The sequence below is a fragment of the Cavia porcellus genome, unplaced genomic scaffold, assembly GCF_034190915.1.
Source record: "Cavia porcellus strain 051 isolate PalLab524CR breed Dunkin Hartley unplaced genomic scaffold, mCavPor4.1 scaffold_28, whole genome shotgun sequence".
Lineage (NCBI taxonomy): Eukaryota > Metazoa > Chordata > Mammalia > Rodentia > Caviidae > Cavia > Cavia porcellus.
This window is the reverse complement of record NW_026947511.1, coordinates 37126095-37150398: the sequence shown is the minus strand read 5'-3', so window position 1 is coordinate 37150398 and position 24304 is coordinate 37126095. Positions and strand designations below refer to the sequence as shown.

At 39.5% G+C, this 24304-nt stretch overlaps 1 protein-coding gene across 1 annotated transcript in view; it reads right to left on the bottom strand.

Moving 5' to 3' along the window:
• Positions 1-24304, bottom strand: part of Ptchd4 (patched domain containing 4) — a 157377-nt gene that overhangs the window by 106772 nt on the left and 26301 nt on the right. Inside the window, exon 2 of the mRNA XM_063238768.1 lies at positions 373-853. Within this exon, the coding sequence (XP_063094838.1) occupies positions 373-853 (481 nt within the window). The remainder of the gene's footprint in view (positions 1-372; positions 854-24304) is intronic.

The following is a 24304-nucleotide window of genomic DNA, read 5'->3' as shown; positions in this document are numbered from 1 at the left end:
ACTGCTGCCAGTGAGGATGCTCGTAAATATGAGACACTAAATTAAATTGGAAATAAATCTTATATCTCCTTAATTCCATCTCCCAGGACCTCTGGCTTTCCATTTTTTTCTTTGAGGAAGCTGAGTAGAGTATTCCAATGTAGTACAAATTAAAAAACATTTGAAAGCATTAAACTAAAGGGCAAGGTGGTGTAGTCTTCCCATAATTCCTGGAAAGGCACAATGTGGTGAAACAGACAGTCCCAAGAAACATTTCACATCATCACACAGACACACCAGTGCAAAATTAAAATTTCCACCTAAGAATTCAAGAAATGTACTACCTTGCCACCAAATGGCAAGAATCCGATTACCACAAGGATGGATAGTTACCCATGGCGAAGAACGGGATTCCCAACAGGGTGGAGTTGTACTTCCCATCCGTGATGAAGAAGATCCCTGCTGCCGTCACGAGGGAGATGCACACGGTGAGCACCCCCAGCAGGCCCAGGAAGGGCTTGCTGCGCAGACAATCCTTCATGGAACTGGAGAGCGTGGCTGTGGTCAGGATGAGCACGAGGCTCACCAGCACCTTGCTTCTGGCTAGGATGCTGGTCTTATGAAAGTCTCTCCAGAGACTGAAGGATGCGAGAGGGTAGAGCTGGAGGTCTTGGTGCTCCTCCTGGAGCTTCCTCACAAGCTTACAGAACTCATTCTCCCACTTTTCCCCGATGAGGTCTTGGGTGGCAGAGCCGTAGGTTTGGAGGTAGTAGGTGATCTGAATGGCTCTGGCAGACTTGACCCGCTGGTCCTTGCTGTTGGGCACTTCCACTACCCCGCCCAGCTGATGTCCAATAAAACTGTTCCTCCCATCCTTGAAAACATGAAAAGGGGAGACTTAAGTTACCAGAAGGATGCAGGTCCCAGGAAACAGTGTCTTACTCTAAGTAAAGGAGCATAAGGAAGGCAAAGATGGATGCTAGACACTCGGAACTGATGTAGGTGGAGAGGCAAATCAGGAGTTTACATAATCAACCTGGCGGAGCAACACGGGACACCATGCATGATAATCTGGGTTAGAAACAATGCAAAGAATATCATAGAACTACACGAGACTCGCCACATGCATAGAAAAATGTTCACAAATATTATTTTGTGATCCCCAAACACCCTGACTGCAACCATTTCCTTGTGTAGCATCTATTATGGCTCTTTAATGAAGGTCAAGCTTATTATTTTTTGCCAGAAGTGAAGCATGGTGTGACCTAACAACACTTCAAAACTTAATATAAATAAATATGTTTTGTATAAATATATGTGTAACTTTCTGGGACCCACAAACTCCTACTTCAACATACATACAAATTCAAACATGAATATCCTTCCTTCTTTGTATTTAGTGATATAATAACACAATGCAGAACAGTACAAAAATAATGTTTCTTGCAATTGGTTTACTTAGGTTGAAATGTTTCCTAAATATACACGGGTTGATTAAAATAGGTGAATGTTTAAATTAAAAAAATGTATTATATTAAGAGACATATCACCACTAATCCGCACTGCCCCCCCAAATTCTTCCGCACTTAAAATAATTATTCTGTCATTCTCGTCACTTTCTGAAGCAGCTCTGGAAGTCTTTTTTCATGAGTGTCTTTAAGAATGTCTTGGTCAAAAATATGGTAAATGCTGCTCCCAGTGCCAACCAATGGAAAGACAGGCTGTGAAAACATTGCCACGTGTTCTCATTCACGTTATTCACCAGATCTGGCACGGTGTGACTGCTGACTCTTCCACCACATCAAAATAATCCTAAGAGGTCGATATTTTGCATCTATTTAGAACACCAAGGCAGTCACAGCAGCAAAACTAAAAACACGCAGGAAAGAAGACTTCTAGAACTGCTTTAGAAAGTGTCAAGAATGGTGGGATGAGTGTGTTTGCGGTGAGGAGATTGACGGACCACATCTTTCATTGTAATATCTTTTAAGCATCTAATCATTCACCAGATTTCTGAAATGCACCGTGTAATGTGATTGCTGCTTGACTCATTACCATCTTCTTGTAAACACCTGCCTCGGATGCAGGCTGATCTCTCCCTATATGACGGTGGCAATGCTCCCAAGAGACTAATAACACATTTTTGGATGTGGTTGCCAAAATTCACCTCAGCTCTAGAGTGTGACATGAGGTAAGCAAGTGTACAAAGGGTGGAAGCCCAACTAGAGAAGACCCCTTCTCCAGTAAGGCACCCCAGGAAGCAGGTTAGTAGCAGACACAGGCTCAGAACAGCGGTCCTCCTCCAGGGTGCCTCACCACTCAGAAAGAAGCTCTGACAGCTGTCACCAAATCCTAACCAATTTGGAAGTTTAATCTTTGCCACTACTGACATACACTGCAATGGGAGTGATTTTCAGAATGCTGGAGCTGGGGGCAGGATGTAAGATGAAGAATAACCCTGAAAACCCAGGTGCGAGGCAGGCACCTGGGTGAATTTATGTCCCATGTAGACTGCATATGAGCTAAACTGGACAAAACAGTCCAGATGAAAGTTTCTTAGAAAGCATAGCCATGGTGGGAAACAACTCTTTATGGACAGAGCAGCAGATAAAGATGATGGATCCATAACCAGGAGTAATTTTTGGGACCATCAGAAATCTGGTAATTACAGGAACTAAGGGGTTGCTTAATCCAAACACCTACATCTGAGGTATTGATATTTGTATTCTTGATATGCACCAAAGCATCCTAACATTTAACAGCATTTGTAAGTACATGAAAGGGTAAAGTTTACTGAGGGTGCAAATGCTATTAGTAGAATCATCAGTGCTTGCAAAAATGAAATTTCATACCCAAATACTCATCTCTCCCTAGATGTTAGATAATTGCAGTCATTCTAATCAACTCAACCTGACTAATTCTCAATGAACACAGTACTTCTTAAGAACAATTTGATTTGAGAATCTCCTCCCCCTCGGTGTTACTGCCCACTTTCATAGGATCTTTGTAATTTCCTCATCTTTCTTCTTTATAAAAATTGAACGAAGGTTTGGTTCCAAGTTCCCGACATCCTCTCTCGGTCAAGCTCCAAGGGTGCCCAGGGGAAGGAGGTACATTTTGGAAAAAGTGATGGGAATCCTGTCCAGAAGAGCAGGCAGTACACTTTGTACTTGACCAGTGGACCCACACTGCTCCTCAAGCTTGTTTATTTTCGTTTGAAGCATGGTGTGATTTTTGTCTCCTCCTCTCCCCTTCTTCTGGGCTCCATTCCTATTTCTTGAACATCAAATTGATTTCCATCTCAAGGTTTTTGAGTCTGTGGTTCCTGCTGCTGGAATATTTTCTTACACTCTTCTTAGGGCCAAGACCACTTCCTTCGTTGAAGGTATTAGCTTTAAAGAAACTGTACCATACAATCTAAACCAGACCATTCCTTCCCTGCAAACTTTCTACTTTACAGTTCTATGTTGTGTTCTTCTTGCTAGGGATTTTTATCTGAAGTGGTCTCTTAATGATTTAACCACTTCTCTTTGTCTCTGCAGCAAGGTGCAGCATTGACAGCTGCCCATTCCTATCTTGCTAATAACTTTGCTGTACTGTATCTGGAACAAGCTTTCTTTCTAATAAACTCTCCACTTTTGTTAACTGAGTGAATTACCTCAAAGTGTGCATTCATAATTCTAGGTGTTTTTGAAAGGCAGTTTCACTAAAATCAGGAAATACAAGACACACATTTATCTTTTTTCTCAGTCTACTTATTCTCATGTAACATTTCCCAAAAACATATTCCTGTTCCATTTTCACGTGCACCAGACACTTGCAGCAAAGCAGCTGACAGACGAGGCCACAGGATGCACTAGAGAAAGGCATACATGACTCGTGGCCCCGAGAGCTAGCATGACAGGCGATGCTCACAGCTCTGAAGAGAGTGGTGAGATGTGAGGCTGTTCAGGAAGGATGCAGAATGCCCTGCTAAGGTCCACAGCTTCCTTGCTCTCAATACAAAACCACTGGTGGCATCTCAGAAGAAGGACTTGATTTCCTTTTCTGGAGTGCTCTCAGTGCCCTGGAAAAACAGACTTAAGAAGAGGGATGCCTTTGAAGGAAAGGGCTCAGCAAGAAACCCCCTGCAGTATTTCAGGTTCTCGATGCGGCATACGAAAATGTCAGGGAGGCAGTCTCTGGTAGGCAAATTGTTTCAAGGTGAATCAATAAAACTGCAGGTCATGATGCTATCTCACAGCCATAAACCATCTCACTATGTTATCTCTCTAGCAGCAATAATGCTGGAAAAAAAGCAGTCTTGGTTTTTTTTTGGCTTTTATTTAGTCTGAGGTTACTATTTTGTGTCATTAATTTCTGATTTTTATATCCAGTCCATGCCTAACCAGTGAAAAGAAAATTAAACTCTTAGATAAGATCAAGTAATAAATTTTTAAAGATAGGAGAGAATGGAGACATTAATGTCGTATATAATCATGCAGAGAAGGAATTATCTGATGATGTTGTGAAATTATAGGGAAACGAGTCTAATATCTGCTCAATATGTAGGCTAGGTTAAAATTTGGGTACTTGTCTATGACTGCAAGAAATTTGGCAGCTCAGCTATGCACGGCGATTGTGATTCAGATTTCATTGATTTTTGATGAGATAGGAACTGGAAGGATATTGCAAACTTTTAGGTAGTCAGTTGTCTTTTATTGCCGAAAAATAAAACCTTTTGTGTATAATAGATGGTAACGTTTCTAAAGGAACAATAAGGCTTTGTTTGTTTGAACAAGATTTTTCCTTGTGTTAGTTTCTAACTGGCATCTCTCAGTTTCCTTTCTACTGTTGGATAGATACACAAACTAGGATAAAATGGAACCATCAGTCATCCTGATTTTCTATTCCAAGATTTTATTTAGTAGAAAGAAGCAACTAATGAAAAAGCAAGTCCCTCCAGGGTATTCACTTAAAACAAATCAAAATGAAGACTTCAAAGCATTAAAATGCCTTTAAATAAAGTATGAACTGAATTTCTTTTGTCATATTAGTAAGCTGGGAAAGCATGGTGGTGTATCTCAAAGGTTTTTTTTCCAAAGAGAATGGTTTAAAAACAAGGCTTCGGTGTTACTGAAATGAAATATAAACTTCAGTCCACCAGAATATGAAATAAGCCTAACAACAATCCAGCATGTCAATGAACCGAGACTTGGTTGGAGATTTTTAAAGTCTGTGGCTGACTGGCTGCCAAGATTTGGCAAGATGCTAAGAAAGCACAGTGGAGCCACCTGTCCTCGAGGTGCTCAGGAGGCCCTGCAGTCAGTGATTATTTTAGTAAAGAGGGAGGTTTGGTGGGTACCTGAGAAGAGGAAGTGTCCCCTGTAGGGAACACAATAGGCAGCCCTGGCCTGGAGAATGGCCGTGCTGTGGTGCTGTGCCTCTGGGACTGTAAGCATGGAATCCAGGGTCTGAGTTGGTGATGGTGCAGGAATTGGGAGGAGACGTGTGTGAAGATTCATTTACTGAAAAGTGCGCTTTGATTGCAGTGTGAAAATTGGACTTCTGGTGCCCCTTGGGGATGGAAATGAGCATAGAGAAGGGCATGTCACGTATATAAATGCACATGTCTATATACACATAGATATATATTTACATGTATGTACATATTCACACAAGTACATAGGTCCTCATGTGGTTCTTTGTGATGTATATACACACATGTAATCTTTCTTACAGATTTTTCTAAAGCAAGTCTCACTTAACATTGTATGATCATTAAAAAGATTTTTTGGAGCCAGGGAAATAGCTCAGTGGCACAAGCACCTGCCTGGCAAACATGAAGTCATGAGTTCTATTCCGAGTACCAAAAAAAAACAAAAAACAAAAAACAAAAAAAAAGACATTTTTTTCCAGATCTTATACAATGTACACATTCTGAAAATAAAATGTCCCCAGAGCAGGCCTTTTAAAAAAAAAAAAAAAAAGTAGTGCTTCTTCTGGAGTGCTAAAGGCATTCGGGGAAAAAAATTCCTCCTTAGGGGTGTGAGCATTGTGGGAAGGGAGACGCTCATGTGAATGACTCCCAGCATTCCAGTAAATTAGAACAAATATCTGTACCGAGTATCTGGGAAGGCAGGTTGCTAGCCTCATTGTAAAAACAAGATAAAGACCCATAAAAGGAAAAAAATCTTTCCCAGTGAGTATTTTATACTTCTCTTGTAGGAACAAAGCACTACCGGCTCATAAACAGAAATAATACAGAAAGTTTGCTAGTGGGATTGAACGCAGGGTAGGTTGGAATGGGAGGGATGAATTCCTGATGGCATCCAACATAATTTCACTTAGCAGGCCACGTGCAGGACGGGTGGGGCAAAAATTAGTACTTCCTTAGTCTGAGGCTCAAGCTCTGCACAATCTGCTGCACAGTTCCTAAGACAACCTGAGTTCTCCACCTCAGACTGCATGGTTTTACTCACTGAGACATAGCGAGGTATGCAACATGAGGTCACAGGTGAGTAACCGCAGATTTCTGGATTGCTAAGAATCAGATAAAATGCTAACTCTACCCATGAGCTGACCCAGTTTGCTCTGGGATAAAATAGTGCATTCCTTTCAAAGAAGAGGGGAAGCTGGTGGGTCAGGATCACTCTGTTTTGAGTTCTAAATAGTCCCTCCTGCTCTTCTTTCTAACTCTTGCCTTTGTATTTTTCTATCCCAGTCATTTTATTCTTTAATTTGATTAACAAAGGTCAAAGCATGTGGCCGCATGATACCTCCTTTTAGTACAGTATTTGCATTTAGCATCATGCTGAGTGAAATCCATCTTTTTTCCAGAATTATCCAGATAGCTGTAATCACAGAGGCATAGATTATAAAGTTGAATAAAATTCCAGGAAATGTGCCATTGATTTATGTCATTTGGAGGAAGCATTTGCATTTATGAATTCCACTTTTCTAATTCTTGTTTTGATTTGCTTTCTAAGATTGTATCATATTTCATTTAAACGGACTTCTGATAATTAATACATGTTATTTTTTATCATTGTTATCTGAGTATCTTTTAAATTCCAGCTACTAAGTACACTGAAGACAAGGAATGAAGAAGGTATCTTTTTCACAATAAAAGAAATTCATATGGGAAATATAGGAGAATGGAAATGTAATGGAACAAAGTGAAATACATAGTATATATAGCGTGATGGTCTTCATGTACCATTGTGAGGTGGACTGAGTCTTTATCCGTAATAAAAATGACTCCCTTGTATCCATACTGGAGGTGGTTCAGATCTCACTGTTTTATATAAGCATTCTCCTGACCTCCTCTTTAGTTCGTCTCCTTTCTCCTTCCCTTCCCTTTCCCTCTATCACCAATTCTGTTTTCACTAAGCTCTCTTTCCCTCCTCTCATCCTTTCTCCCTGTTCCTTCTCTTCCCTTTTCATTTCTGTCCCCCCCAGAAAGATAACTGCTCTAAAGCCACACCAAGGAATAATTATTGAACTATGGAAGTGAAATTCCAGATAAACCACACTTGATTAAATCCCCTGTATCTTTCCTAAATTTCCTTTTCTTTGAAACCCCTAAGGTCACGTATGCTTTGAAAACATACTTCGTGATATGCACCCTAATGTAGCCCATACAATTTTTTTTACTATGACTGAGATATTCAGTCTGATTATTAAAGTAACTAAAACACCAAGAAAGTAAATGCTATCCTATCTCATAGCTCTGTGTGGGAGTTAGATAATCAGCATGGGAAAGAAGGGACTAGAGCCTCAACTTTCCAAGTATATTAACATTTTATGAGCTTATCTTATACATTTTAGAAATAGCATGAGGTGGTCCTTGTATTAAATTTTTATACTGTTGGATATCTTGAAATACCTAGATGCCCTTTGGATGGTAATATTTTAAAAAACCTTTTAAGATACTTAAATAAATTAAAAGAAAACCTTTCAAAATAAACTGCAAGGGTTTTTTTTTTTTTTTTTTTTTTTTTTTTTTTTTTTTTTTTTTTTGCATGATGATTTGCTGTATTGCAAAGTTAACCAAAATTCACTAACTATTTAGAACAGGACCCTTCTGGCTGTCTTGGAAACTAATACTAAACTTCCTTGCATGGCCCTGATACGTGGAGAGGGAACTCTGCCAAGCTGAGCACACTGTGAGCACAGCTATCAATCAGGAGCACGTGAGCTGTGCTTAAGGACTGCAGGCCAACCTCAGGAGGAAGGCAGACCTTTGTGTCATGTTATTTAAGTAAGAATGATTCCTGGAACCCATTTCTACGGGTGTTTTTACTTTGACCCCTTTGTCAGGCTTTTCTACTAATAATATCCACAAGTAAATTTTTTTCATTTGATCCTCATGTCCCATTTTTACTTGGGAAAGTATGGTAACTTTAGTAAGTCAGGAGGTAAGGAATTCCACAAGCAAAAGTGTAAATAAGTAGACAACCCCAAAAGATTTTTTGACAGTCGATTTATCTGGACTTTTATGCAAAGAGGAAGTCGTGAAGGCAGGCAGTCTCATTCTAGTGAGAACAATCATCCCCGTGGATGTGCTATCCACAGTGAGGCCGGAGTTCAGCAGTGTGTGTCTGGGATCTTTCGGGAGAAGCCCAAAGAGTTGGTTCCTATTACCCTCTATTACATTCAAATGAACACCTGTGCATGGGCTGCCTGTAATCTGGAAAACAGCCTCTTCTAAGTCCAAACTTGCAACTGGGCACACAGAATTCATCCTCCTCCTGCTCAGGATCCCTGTCACACACAGTCAGGTCTGCAGCGCTGCCATCTGGTTTTATTCCAGGCATCAAACAGATGGGACTTTGGAGTTCGACAAACTCCACAGTGGAGAGAGTCTCTCTCTGCAGGTAAGATGAGGGACGGACGAAAGGACAAGCCCTCCTGGTCCTTAGTACATGGGCCCCCAGCTGAAAGCCCCTTCTGCCACTAGAGCATTTGGTGTGGCATGAAGAAACCTCTCACAGTTTCTTGTTTAAAAAATCACTTGGGTTTAAATTTCATAAATAAAACGGAAGTGTGAAGCTAGTCTACTCTTTCATGCGGTGTTGGCTGTGCCATTATTTGAGCACCATGCCACAGTTTTTGGAGGAATATAATTTCATCAAGGCCATTTCCAGCACATTTCAAGCTAAATGTATCTATTTTAGTTTGATATTTTATGCTTGCTATGGACATTAAATATCCCTCCAGTATTCTGTAATGTCACAGCCATTGCTAAAGAATGCTAAGGACACCATCTAGATGCTTTCCTGTCCCCTCCCATAGCTGTGATTTAATTTAAACCACTCATTTATGTTCATGTGAAGAAACTGAAAAAATACACAGTAAGAAATGCAAATATGAAACACTACAAATCGTTGCTGCATCCAACTGGACACATTTGAAGAAGAAAAGGTTTTGAGAACGTGTGCTACAAATAAACTATTTTACAGGCACAGAAATATACAAGGCTGCTCCACTGTTCTTAAAAGCATTCTGTGTCACTTTCCCTTAGAGCAACACAATTAGTTCCTTATAACTTCGCAAGTATTTAGAGAATTCAAGGCGACTATGTGATACCTCACAAGGTGAGAGGCTCCCTTCTTGTGAGAGGTTATGTAGAGAAAATAACCTAACATCTTGCATTTATACAGAGGTACTTCAGCTCAGTAAGTGGGTATCTGTTTAGACTGAAATCTCAGGGCTATTTGAAACCACTACAGTTAGTTACATAAGCAGGTATTTAGGGGAAGGTTTTTCAAATGCATATTGCTATGTGAACACATTGTTCAAAACACCAATCATAACGCACATCAAAACAACACTCCCTCAGAATTGGATGTGATAGCTGCCTATTTCTCACTAGATCCGTTTACAAAAAGTCCCTGAGTGATGCTGGGGGAATGGAATTGCACTCAGGACTGGGGTCCGGAGCTTGGATAACCTAGGGACTTGTGATATGAACTGGCAGTGAGTTCCCCCACACCTTCCATCAGCTGTCTGAGCAGTGACCTGTACATCCAGAACAGAGAAGAAGGAAGGACCCAAGGGAGACTCCAGGGGCTCTTGTGTACCCTCTTAGGGATCTGTGACAGTAGTAATTGAAGACCTTTGAGACCATCTTGTGGAATGGATGAGCTACAGATTCCCTTTTACAGCAACGTGAAGAACGTATGTAGGTGTCAGGACTTTTTCATAGGTTCTAGTAGCTATCTGTGCGGAGACCCCTGAATTAATCAAGTGACAACAGAGGAGAAAACAGGTTTAAAAAAAGGGCTAATTAAGTGCAGTGGGTAAAATCTGGTAATTAAATGTGGGAAATGAAGGACAAGAAAGGGGATGGAACAAGACTCCACAGCAGTGGCCCGGGGACCTGGCAGGTAACAGTGGCATGCACTGAGCTGAAGGCCATATTTGCATGAGATTAGTGGATCAGGAATTGATCGCTACATATTGAGTTTTAGGCACCTGAAAAACACCAAGGTGGAGAAACTTACAAATAAGTAAAAGCATAAGTAGTTTGTTAAGGACTAGAGCTATAGATGAGGAGATTCTTTGCTTCATCAAACTTTAGTCAGACTCTTGAACCTTCTAACTTTGCTATCACAGTTTTAGCAAGAATCCTGCTAGCACATTTTAGCAAGACCACCCCACCCTCAATATCTCTCACTGGGATTCTCAGATGCCACCATTCCCTTGGGTGATTTCTGATCTCCCTGGCCTGTCTTCAGCAAGAAAGCCTTTGGCACCCTGCTCACAGAATTCTTCCCTAGTCTTGATGTTGCCTCTTGCTGATTCTCTACCTGCTGATCTCCACCCTTCGCCTTGCCTGTAAATTGCCACTTGCCCTGGCTGTGTTCTGAGGTGAGTACCAACTCCCCATTCCAGCAGTCTGGATCCTACCACAATAGCATCCCCTTGAATAGCATCTTCTTTACCACCTAAACTGTACCAAGAATCATATGATAGCTATTGCACCAAGACCGAGGTAGAGTAAGGTTTTTATTGGACTCTAAGACCTCTCACCAGGGCTCTAATGGCGAACCTTTGAAATCTCTGTGTTCACTGCTGACTAATCAGGGACCCACTGGTAAATACAAACCTTTGTTTTGGGCAGATGCCTGTTAAGGCTAGGCAGGATAAATGTGGCTCCTGAGGTGAGTGTGCTCCAGGAGGCTGGGTTAAAACCCCAGGGTTCCTCCTCCTGAGCCAGATCTTTTTGTTCTGAGTAGGGATGAATCCCTGCCTCCTGGGATGGAGCTCTTTTCTTGGTTCAGTTTGAAAAGAAGACTATGCCATGACTCCGGAACTGGAAGTCACCCTTCCTGGTTCTCTGTGAGCTCTCTGTGCTCTTCTGTGTGATCCTGTTTCCCTCCAGGGACTTCTGATTGAACCTTCTCTTCTTTAGCCCTCCACCAGCTCTGCCCTCCTTCTTGCTGGCATGATTTTGGTGACACCAATTTGGAGTTTTAGTGACTCTGTGGGAAACTTAAGGTCTCCTCAAATGCCTTCCCTAGTCCTCTCCCTTCTCAGGACCCGCACTCACACTTCTGACTCTTAATGAATTGGTAAATCCCTCTTGAGTCCTGTCCCCTCCATCCTGCTGTGCCTTCCAGTCTTCCTTTCCCTTCTCGTGTCATTCCTCGGCCCCTACAGTAGCTTGACCTTCAGACCCCAGCCCTTCACTGGAGCCACTCAAGGTGCTCCAGGCCTTGCAAAAGTAGCCACTGACTCTGGAAGGGTAAACCAGGCTTGCTGGGAATAAACTAGTTGCTTTACTCAGTTTGGGTAGACATCCAGCCAGCTACTAGGTGGATCCTTAGCAAAAAGACAGTGTACAGCCTCCATGGGATCATACAAATATCAGGGCAACAGGAAACCTCAGAAGTCTTCTCTAAAAATGCCAGCAAAGAGCTTCAGCTCCTGCTGAGCAGGTCAATTCAACTTGTTTGCTTTGGTCAGAAATACAGTTCAGCTACAGGTATGAAATAGAGAAAAGATCAAATAAAATATAATCACCCTATATAAGCAGGAAGTTTGCTGTGTTTTCCCCAATTTATAACTAAAGTTTAAGAATAAAAGCATATATTCGTTCACACCTGTGTACATGTTTATGTATGTTAATATATGTGTAAATCTATTTATGTGCATGTTTTATGTGTATGTGGTATTTTTTCATATTTAGATGATAATACTTAATTAGTTTTAAAAAAATCTCATAGAAATTCCATGTAAATTGACTTAGAGATGAATGTTTACATAAATTAAATATACCTAAAATGTCCATGAATATGGAAAAATCCCAAAGGATTTTTTTCAAGTCCATGTGACTTGGGTACATCTCTGATAAATGAGATTATTTTATCATTGCCAGTTTGATAAAACAGCTCTGTCTTCAGAGTTGTCAGTATTAAGGAAAATATGAACATAGATTTTTATTCTACTTCAATTTGCTAATCAAATATAGGTAAAACAGACAACAAAATAAGTGGATGATGGTTAGTTTTGTTTAATGTCATACTATTCCTGCCTAAAAGCAGTTACTATGTATGCTTAAAAATACAGCTACGTAATGCCTAGTACTATGTATGCCTAAAATCTTTTTGGTAACTTGTACATTTAGTTATGCTAAGTTAATAATAGTTTTTCACTAAAAACATAGACCATTCTTAAATAAAATAAACTCCAGAGACATCCATTACTGAAGGTATGTTCAATGTCTATGCTTGTGAAATTTGTTTTCACGTGGTACAGAAAAGCTAAATATTTTGATCTCTTACAATGGGAGCCATTATACTGTGATGAGGCATATTCCTATAAAAATGGGTTCTCCATCCATAACAGGTTCTTTTTTCTATGGAGTCCTGGTGTATGACAGACAGTTCACGTTTGTGTACTTAGTCTTCTCTGAACATACATAATCACAACTACTAGAAATCATACAGCAAAGGAAAACACAGTGCATGAAAACCAGTGTGGGGTTATTTTTGATAAGGAAATTTATAAAACACAAAGGGTACGTTTTTGATAATGTCAGAAGACAGTAATTTTATTCCAGGGTAGAATGACTTGTAGTTTCTGAATGAGAAAAGACAAGAAATTAAGGGCAAAACTGGGATGGATATGAGACAACTCTAGAAAGTTTGTGGAAAAGAAATCCTGAAAAAGAATTCTTTGTGAGGTCAAGCCAGCAAAGATTCAAGTAGACTTATTTATAATTTCTCTTTGAAAGAGAGTCAAGACAAAGTCCACTAAGGAAAGCAAAAGTCTTTTCTGTTATAATAACCATTTGTAGATTATTTGTTCTTACTGAGAAACTATAAAAACTTTTTTCTTTACCTTTTAAGTAATTTTCCTAGGAAAAAGGATTATGGTTTTTTTTTTTTTCAAAATAATTTCTGTATCTGGCTTGTTTTGCTCAGTATTATGGTTTCAAGCTCCATCCTTTATCCTGGCAAGGCACTGTTCTTTGTAGCTGAGTAATATTCCATTGTGCATATAGTCCATATTTTTCTTATCTGTCCATTGATTGCCCTCTAGGCTGTCTCCACAGCCTAGCTATTTGTAAACTGCACTGCTTCTAAACATGGGGATGGTGTCTCTAAATATGGTATCTCAAAAGTTAAACATTTCATGGTTTTTTTCCCATTTGAGATGAGATAAGAATTTAAAGGAAATAAAGATGATAAAGACATGTTATATGTATGTGCCAGTTTGCCAAATGAACATCACTATTATGTATTATATTATTATATATTTACATTAATAAGAACAAAGAAAAACATGGTCACAAGAGAAAGACAACACAAAACCCAAGAGTCAATGTGAAACTGTAACAATAAATAAGCAAATAAATGTGAATACTTTTCCCAGGGGAAAGTAATTTTCTGTGTCTTATGATAAACATCACATTCTTGATTATTATAGAGATCCTCGGTGTTGTTTCATAGTGATCTGTGGTCCTATCTAAAATTTCTCACGCTTTTGACTTTTTTATAAATCTCTCAAAATCAAATCTTAAATAAAATATTTTTGAGTTACACTAATTTTAAGACTTCTGAGATGATTCCTGGAAAATCATTAAAGGACTTGTTCTTTCATCTAGTAACAAGAGATGTTAAAAATTATTGGGTTTGTGTTAAATTCCATGGGAAGCATTGTCAAAGAAGAAGTGATTTTAAACTTTACTTTCAGTATAGTTTTGTATGTTTTTGACAAATGTGTTCCTGAAACTGCTAGCAATATGATATGTCCTGGTATAATTTTATTCATCATAATTCCAGTTATTATTTAAAACACTGTATACCAGAAAAGTGACCAAATCCCCTTATCAAATGAACCTCATCAGATCTCTGACCTCAGACATTTTAAGTCCTTTGCCATGCACAGGTAATTTTTTGCTCAGTCTGTTCTTAGAGCATTTGAGATCAACTTTAGGCCAAATGTTTTATCCTCAAAATATTCACAGAGTAGACTCTAAAGATGTCCTGAAATGTAAGCTTCACAGCCTAGCGATCATGCCAGTGCACTGGGTGAGAATTTCCAGAACTAATAGAAAAACTGATACATTCATAAAATTTCCAGCCTGAGTTTAAGCAAAGCAATGATTAATTATATTAGATCGAGTCAACCTATGAGGCTGACTGCAACTTTTATGGTTTTTCTGCCTGAAACACTGCAAGTTCTCTGAGGATTTATTTGAAAGATATAGATGAAATTCCTCTTTTTATTTTACACTACCTATAAATTATAACAATTAGGAAGAGACTATCCTTGTAAACAAAGGTAAAACTATTACTTTTCTACCTTACCTGATCCTTCTAGAATTTAGAGGTCTTTTCAAGTGCGTTTATTTTCATGGCAATATACATATTTAACTAAATTCAGTTTACAGGGTTGTTGGTTTTATAGGTGAGTACAAGTCAGGTTCTTAGGAACATCAGGTTATCTTGGGAACCTCAGGAAAATCAGGATTTCCCCCAAATTTATAAAAATTCCTGGCTTGGTTTTAAAAAGTCTAATCTGAGATTTCTCACATAAAGTTCCAGCATAGCAAACTAAAAAAGTACCTTTGCAGTCAGTGACCATTTGTGCTACATTTCTACAAGGCCACATTTATTGAGCTTATACTTACTTTACAGGCAACTCAGTGTTACTATAATTATATTTGAAAGAAAAAGAGTGGCTATAGAAAGAAGAATGTTGTACTCCAATAGAGAACCCTTTTGTCTACATGAAATTCTAGTGCAGCTTGTTGTCTCTAAGGTTTTGTTCCTCATCTGTGAGCTGGAATGGATTTACATTCGAGTTTCTATAAATAACTGGTGCAACTCTCAAAAGTAACATACCCATTTTCTCTCCTCCTGCCTGACTTGGCCTTGCTATAAACTAAAATGCTCCTTTGTACAAAGCCCTGCGAGGTGACATTGAACAAACTGATATAAACTTTGAGGAAACTTTCAGAACAAATCAGGCACAGGTGACTGATGTCTTCTGTGGTGCAGATACCGAAAACAGGCACCAGAACACCTGGTAACATCAAGGAAGGCATTTAACTGCTGATCAGAAATCAGACTGTCACCGTCATGCAGCATCTAACAAGGACACTTTAAACTTAACACTTGGAATTCCTCCCCACCAACTGCTCTGCCTTGGCCTGCTTTGTTTACAAAGAAACTCTCTTTGGCCATGTCTGGTGGTTTGCACCATCGGCGGTCTCCTCTCTCTCAAGCCCTGGCAACTGGTCCTTAATGAACAAAAGGCAAATGAATGAAAAAATGAACTTGCACACTTGGAAAGATTCTTCACTCCCAAAATTTTGTCAGGCTTTTGAAATTTCTTTGAGACCCATTTTTTGATTTCTTCATAAAATCCAATTTTAGAAATAATCTTGCTAAAAAAATTTAGCAAGAACCCCATGGTGAAGTCTTACTATGCTGGCCGGTCCTCAGCATGAGTCCTGTTTTGTCACATGAGGCAGAATTCTCCCTTACACCTGATGTTCCTCTTGGTAATTTTTCACACACTGGTCTCCTGGTAACATCCAACCTGCTTTTGTATGTAAGTCCCCACTTTCCTCTGTTCTATTCAGACTTTAACCTGTCCCCCTATCTAAGAAATGTCATCACAGTGGTACTTATGCTTACTGCGATATCCCCCTTGGACAGGGTATCACTTAGTGTCATCTACAAATGTCACGGATAACTTGTTTTTAAAAGAGCATAAAAGCTATAGGAGCGTCACTTTGCAAACTCCATTAAGACAACATTCGTGCAGAGAGAGTAATTTAAGCAGAGGAGAGGCTTGCAAGAAGTCGCACAACAAGGAAAATAAGCTCTGAAAATTCATTTTTAAAAGCCCTTGCAAAATAACACCTCCCATAGAGCCAACAAAAATATATTAAGCATGGGGTGAAAAAATATGTTAAACAAGGGAGAAATTATAATGGCTGTCAAGCCATTTGCAGACATTTATTTAGCTATCTCAAAATAATTTTTAGGACATGAGCTTAAAGGCACTCAAATTTTCTCATTCATTAAAATGAAAGCAATTCAGATCTTAAGAAATGCCTTTAGCTGGAACAGTTCTTCAGTACTTTAATAGGGAATTCCCACCAGTCAAGCTGAAGTTGCAGCCTGTTCAACCTTTTGAGATGAAGGATTCGCCTTTTAATTAGAAATTTGCATTTCATTATAACGATGTACCCGCTGTCCTTGACTTGGGTATTAAATCTCTACAGAAGCAGGGACTTCTCTGGACTGTGTACTCAACACATACAGTAATGACAGACTTCAGAAAACATCTCGGGCATTAAGAAAATAAAGAAAGTGAACAGGAAGAAATCAGGCTCTTCGCTGTGGGCTGTAATATACAGAAAATCCTTAGAGGCAACATTACAGATTTCCCATTTCATAGCAAGCATCTGTCTGTGAGGACAGAACTACTCACTAACCTAGTATTAGACTGGATTAGCTAATGTGCTAAGAATTATGTGTTAAGGGAGATTGGTTATTCAGGGCTACAGTAGTCAGGTGTGTATTTTTAACAGGAGACACTGTGTGCGTGTGTGTGTGTGTGTATGTGTGTGTGTGCGTGTGTGTATGTGTGTGTGATGGGAGTAAATGTAAAATTGAATAATAAAGAAATAACGGGAAATGAACTTCTATTTGTGAAGTGATAGTATATTGCATTAAGAATAAATTTGACACATTTACTTGCTATAATACAATTGACAAATTTTCAAGTAGGATCAGTATGCACAGTATTTCTGAGGAAACTTCATTATTCCCTGCGATGTCAATTAATTTATAAAATAATTTCCTATTTATAGTAAATTTTTTAAAAAGGACACAATTTTCAATGACCTTAAACTGGGAGAAATCTCTGTTATGAAGTCTTGTGGCATTTTCTGGACTATTCATGTGATTTATAATTATTATATAGTATTTGCTTTTGTTTCTCCTTTTGTTTACTGGAGACTTCTAAAAGGCAGAAAAATGCTTTTGCTTTATTGTGGAGTTGCCCAGAGTAGCTTCTTAAAAAGCACCTGTGAACAGAGTGGTATGGACCTCATCAGCTACAATGTTTCCTTTATCTGATAAGTGTCATTTCTGAAGAAAAAAGCAAGGTTGTAATTATATAACAAAGCCAACTGGTCTTCTACTTTCCATGTCAAATTCTTGAGTCTGAAATTAGTTTTCATCACTACAGTAAGCCATCCCTGGGACATTACTTAGACTTACTCAGGGCTGGGGATTTAGCTCAGTGGCATAAGCACCTGCCTTGCAAGCAGGCAGTCCTGAGTTCGATCCCTGGTACCAATTAAAAAAAAAAAAAAGACTTGATCCTTCCCCGACTCACAGAAATCCCATGTGGAATACTGTAAGTGGGGGAATCTGACATATTTAATTTTATGGAGATTTAAGAAATCCAGGAGGGAGAAGCTCAAGAGTCTCTGAATCTGTGGTGCTTTGATTTCTTCCAACCCTTTAAGGTCAGGACCTTCCTCTCCCCATCTTTCAAGTCCAGTCCTGTGAGATCTGCCTCCATCACCAAATTCCCTAAGAGTGCTGATCTAGAAGCTTCTCCTCAAGGTGCTGAGGCCCTGCCCTCTACTGCTTTCTATGGGGTCTGCACTGAGCTCTCATAAACAACACCCAGCCCTATACCCAGCCTTTTCCATGGTGTCCAGGTGGTGAAGCCAGATACTACGAAATGGTGTACCTAGTGAAAGTCTTCCCATGACCCATGGAGACTTGTGGCCTCACATCCCAGTAGCTCTTTTTGTAATACCAAAATGTTAAGTAGATCAACACCAATTATATTTAATGGTTCCTGCCTTCTTTGAAACACCTTTATGGGTTTCTACAGCTTTGAATTCACCTCAAATTTGAGTTTGAAATTTGAAACATTAGGTACTACGATTATGTGTTAGACAACAAGGTAGGGAAATTACTCTGAGTAATATTAATGTGGGGTGGCAGTGGGCGGGTGGGTTAGTTAACCTGGATGCTGCTTCTTTCTCATTAGGGGGAAGCTCTAAGAAAACTCTTCTGCTTTGGAAAGCACAGAGTGAAGCCCTGAAGTAGCCTCCATTAAAGTGCAGGTGCTGAGGACTCAGGTGAGGCTTCCCTGGAAGCATGGTGGGCATGATGTTTTAGGGATCCTGAAGTCAATGGGTGCTGGAGGAAAAGAAATGGAGCATAAGTATTTCGTACTTTTCTGACTAAAATTAGCTTCCTACTTCTTGTGTGTTCCACACAGCCTAAAATGACAGGCTTCACCATGGAGGTTAGAGCTCACAAGTGCCTCACTCAGAGAAGGAGACGTGTCTCTGGACAGTCATCAGGGAAGGTCACACATGGTGCCAAAGTGGAACCTGTACAATGATATAGAGATCATGTATGGGCCATCTTAAAGAAAGAGGGCCTAGAGGAGATTATTAGTGGTTGACCACTGTGTTCTTTTGATTTCCTTGAAAAATATAAAGATTATACAAGGATCTTCTAGTTAAAATGACAGTGGGAGAACATTAAAACGTATTTATTTTAGAATCAGAGATTTACAGTATTTTTGATACTTGAAAGGAAGTTGGAAATCTTAAGAAGAAAGAAGCAAAAAAAGAAGGAAAAAGGGAAAATGAGAGCAGGGTGCAGGGAGGTCAAGAGGTAGAGGAAAGGGTATCCCCGAGTCCTCACATCTTTGTCATCTCTGCATCATTCACTCGGACACTGGCATCTCACAACTTCCCAGACCATCAGCAGCACCACCACCGTGAGATCCTTACTCAGAACCTGTCCCTTATCAGAGGAAACTCTTTCTGCTCAGTGAGAATTTAGTTTTCAGTCCTTAGTGGTCTCACTCCTCAATCAGTGATTAAGAGATACAATGTCTTTAAGAAGTTAGTAACAGTAAAATATTAGCTAATGGTATCTGGGCATGAGCGGTCATTCCAGGATCACTCTTTGTAATCTAGTCCACATTCACCACCACCCCCAAAAGGAGAAAGATACATATTTCTCACAAAAGTCAAATTCCATTGTGTTGATGCTCTGTTTTTCTTGTTTACTACAATGTATTTCAAATGCAAATTGTACATGAGTTTACATCACTCTTATTCCTTAAATCATGTCTTTCCCTCATTATTTGTGTGACAGAAGGTCTTCATTTTGCAAAAAAGAAAAAATGCATTGCAGAGATGCTATGATTTTTCCTTATATATATACCACTGAAACACTTATACAGAGGTTGACAACACTGGTGCCCACACCAACAGCTCAAACTTTATCATTTGTGATAAAATATGAGGATATGTTGGGCTACTCCAAATTAGGAATATGAGTCTTCCAGGAGATGCTGACACTTCATTCTATTACCATGGTTTTCAAAGTGTGTTCCCTGAGTCCACAATCACAACTTCACTTGGGAATCTGGTACAATTTCAAATTCTTTCAACACTGAGTCTCAAAGTCAGAAACACAAAGAGTCGGGCCTCATTCCAATCTATGTTAGTAAGTTCTCAGGCAAGTTCAAGATGGCAAAGAATCTCTTCTCAACTAAACTCTCTAGGCTAAGCTCATTTTCAAAAGGCCGTAACCTCTGAGCTTTCATGTTTATGTATGAATTTGTCCAATTTTATTAAGGGTTGTTCTAAATAAGCTGAACAAGGATTCCCCAATGTGGTGATACAACCATTCTGGATACCTGATGTTCTTCCTCCTCCACGGTCAGCAGGAATCCTGCTGGGTCAGGTGAGCCAGATTCTCAAGTTTCTGAAGTTTTCTTTTACTAACTCCTGTTCACCACCACACTCCTGCAGCTTGGATATTGTCCCAGCTAATCTCCACTGTAGACTTGACTAAAGCCCCAAGAGTGGGGCTCAGTTGGAAGAGGTGGTTACCAGGGCACCGCTTTTGGGCGTCTCTTGCTGGTGCTTCTCTCCTGTGTTCTGTTTCTTGGCCACGTTACATGAGTAGCTTCGTTCTACCAGACCCTTCTGTTAAAGTGTCTCTGTTGCAGAGCCAGCCAAACACTAACTAAAACTCTGAAATCTTGAGCCAAATAAACCTGCACTCAGTTGCAAGTGGCAAGTATTTTGTCTCAGCAATGGGAAAGCTGGCCGACACAGCTATAAACCCCCCTGTCCTTCCTGTATTTAGAGTTGAGACCAATCTCTCTCCCTCACTGCAAAACTCCACTGCTGTGGTTCCTGCTCCTACCTTGTTAAAACCCTGAAAGTCTGCCTTGCCATTCTTTAGGAGTACATGAAGCACATTCTTCCTCTAAAATATGCACCCTTGAATTTGAGAACTATTGGTCTGAAAATTCTTTCTTGAGTACATGCAATGTTTTTTTGATGATAATGAGTCAACTTTCACACCAGAAACACAGTAGGATGTGTAATACTTTTGTGGTCATTACTGAGAAGTTACGGACGTGCATGAAAGCAGAGAAGATGATGAGAAGAGGACATGGGGGAATGTGATGTAAAAAAAGAAACAGACTCTGGGTGACTGATGCTCTGGAAAAGAGGGAGAATCCATAGTGGTGAAAGATGACATGTGCTCTAGAAGAAGCATGAAGATGTGTAAAATCTAGATGTCAAGGGTCCTTCTTAATCCTAAACTAAGTTTAGATGGATTTGTGTCTTGTCATCTCTTTTATTTTTATAAAATCTCATTTTGATCAAGCTCAGGCTTAGATATGCACTATGAACTTTAGAAAAGAAGATTTCAGAGGTTTAAAAGAAAAGTTGACAGATTCTATGACAGGTAACTTCCATACTAGAAAAAGAGCATCACACGTTGGCAATGTCTCAGAAATACTGTTCTATGAAAACAGACATCTCTCCACTACAGAAAGAAAAGTGGAAAAATCTATAGAAAATGAGATAGCAGGTAATAGGTCCAGTGAGCTTAACTCTTAAAAGGACAGGTCCCAAATAACAAAAAACACACAATTTTAAATATCATTATGGATCTAAAAGCTAGTGCTCAGAAAGCTAAATTTGCAAGAAGTCACCAAATCCTAAGAGTAAGAAAAATTTCCTTTTGTTTGTTATTATTAAAGTTTGATTTGTTTTGTTTTTCCTTAAAAAGATGATCTAAGAAAAAATAAATCTACTGCTTTTTTTGGTAGCTGACCAGAAGAAAAAGTGAGGACTAAAACTTCTCTTTCACTGAGAATAGAAGAAATGTAGGGAAAACAGAACGGAAGTCAAAGAGTAGAAGCTAATGAAAATTCTAGAGAACATCGCCTTGGGATCATCGCTATCTCTTGACCAAGAGTCAGTTGCCACCCACAGTTCTCAGGGAACACACAGTCCCTGAGCTGCCCATGTGACGCTGGTGGAGCCACAGTGAGCTGAGAGGGCATCAGAAGCCTGGAAACAGCAAATATAATTTGGATTTTTCAAAAAAAGAAATGGATTTCTTATGCAGACTTGTAAGGATTCATGTTGATTTGAAGATTTGATATTTTAAGGAATGTTGGGTGAGAAATTAAGACAGGATGTAGGGATAATGAAAATACAGTTTATACTGTTGGTTTTAGTTTTGGTTTTAAATAGGCTAATAGACTGATATCCTAAAGGCTCACAGAGGGCGTGATGCCCCTGGTTTTGGGGCCCACATCTGAAAACATTCTTGGGCAGTAAATGTAAACTGATACAACTATTTCAGAAAACCTTTGGCATTATCAAATAAAACAAAAGTGCAGAGATTCCATGACTTTGGAATTTATGGCAGGTAATCTTTAATGGCTTCAAAGAGCAAACATTGTTGTCCATGATCAATTGGAGAGACACACTCAGGCTAACACTCAGTGAAATTCTGCAGCAGCACAGCAAAAGGGTCAGCTAAAGCCTACCAAATCAACATGGATCCATCACACACACAAGGAGCACAGCAGCCCACTTATGTAATGTTCAAAAATAGCTGAAATACCATCGTGTTACTTAGTAATGCATGCTTAGGTGGAAAAACAAGAGAGAGAAACCAAAGGAGAGACAATCAGGAAAGACGTGCTTTCTTGGATATTGTCAGTAGGGGGAAGAAAGGGGATGTGGCTGGGGAGGGATGCCAGCAGGATGCTGAGCTGCAGAAGAGCAGACTGGGGACCTTGTGGAGATGCTAGCTCTGTTCAATGGGTTTGGTTTGGGGTCTGAGACACTGAGCTTTTAACTCACTCCAGGTGATGCTGAGGTTGCAGATGAGTGGATATCCCTTTGGGTAGGAAAGAAGAGGTAGGCTTTAAACCTTTTCCTGATCCTAAAACTTAATGATTTTATGGTTGCAATTCTTAATTCAGTTGCATGCATGAGTCAGTGTCCTACTTCTGAAGTCACAGCAGTAAGAATGGTCTCCCAGTCCAGACAGTCCGACTTCCCTTTGATTCCATTCTCCTCTCCATCCTTATTTATACTCTTTCATCTCTATTTACAGTGACGTTATTTTCTTTCATGCTGAAATGCAATAATGGACCTCTGAAAGTGTACATCCTAACTTTTTCCTTGCAGTAGAGAAGCAAAAAGTACAGCCTTGTGGTCACAGGCCATTTTTGCCCTCCTTCTGTGACATTCATACTGTAAGTCAGTTTTGTCTCAGAGGTTCAAGAAGGGATGACAGGAGTTGGCTGTGTCTTCTTTTGTGGTCCCCATAATGCTTGAGTCATAATGATCAGTTTGAGGCTCATCGGGATGGTTCTAAACCATGAGCATGGACAACTTTTTATCATTGATGAGAATAGGTAAGAATGAAAAAGAGCCTAATGATTATCTAGTACATATCAGATAGTTTGGGATATTCCAATGTTTTAATTACCTCAGCAACTCTGTGATGGGCATGATTATCATGTACATGAATATGTTCATAGAGAAAGTCAAAAGGCTAAGACAGTACCCTACATAATAGATGAAGTCAAGCTTAGAGTTCAGTTGTCTGAATTCAAGATCTGGTACTCCTTGAAGCTCCCCACACCCACCTCACCACACAGCTAGAAAGAGGCAGTCTCACTGTGGTGAAGCATCAGGGATTTTAAAGCATTCAGAGGTATCTTTAAGACTATATCTTTGGGACTGAGAATGTAGTTTAGGGGTAAAATACTCACCTGGCATGTGTAAGCTGTAGGTTTGATCCCTAGCACTGCAAAAATACAGAACTAAAAGTAAAACAAAAATCAAACAAAATAATTGGGCACATTTTATATATATATATATATATATATATATATATATATATATATATATATCTGTGGTGGTGATTAGGGCTGCTATCCATCTAAACACATCACATTTTAATTAGAATCCAATTACTTATTACTTGCAAATACTGTTACTTGCAAAGTACAAGTTTCTTTGTATTTTGATGAAATGAGCTTTGTTTTGAAGAGGGTTTCCTGGGAAACTCAGCAGTAACAAGCACAACTTAGTGGGTCAACTGATTCCTACCAAACAGTAGAGAGGGCACAAACCTGCCCCAGGTGAGATTCAAGCTTGACTCCCAGTTTTCATTACAGAGTACCAATCTTGCTCCTGCCTCTGCTGGTTCTGACCACATTGCTCCTCTTATATAGGACACCAGTTCTTGGTACTCTATCAAAGAGCCAACTTCAGACACTGAAATCCAACTCTTACCAAACATTTAGCTAAATAAAGCAAAGTTGGTAAAGGCTCCTAAAGGACACAGTGCCCACTCACTCCACAGGATATGTTAAGATCGCTGCTTGGCACCAATGGATGTGAGAAGTCAATACACCTGGTGATGCCAGTTTAGCCTCTCTCAGAGATCCTCTCATTAAATTGCTTTAATGTGAGCGTTCCAATTTCAACTTAGGTTAC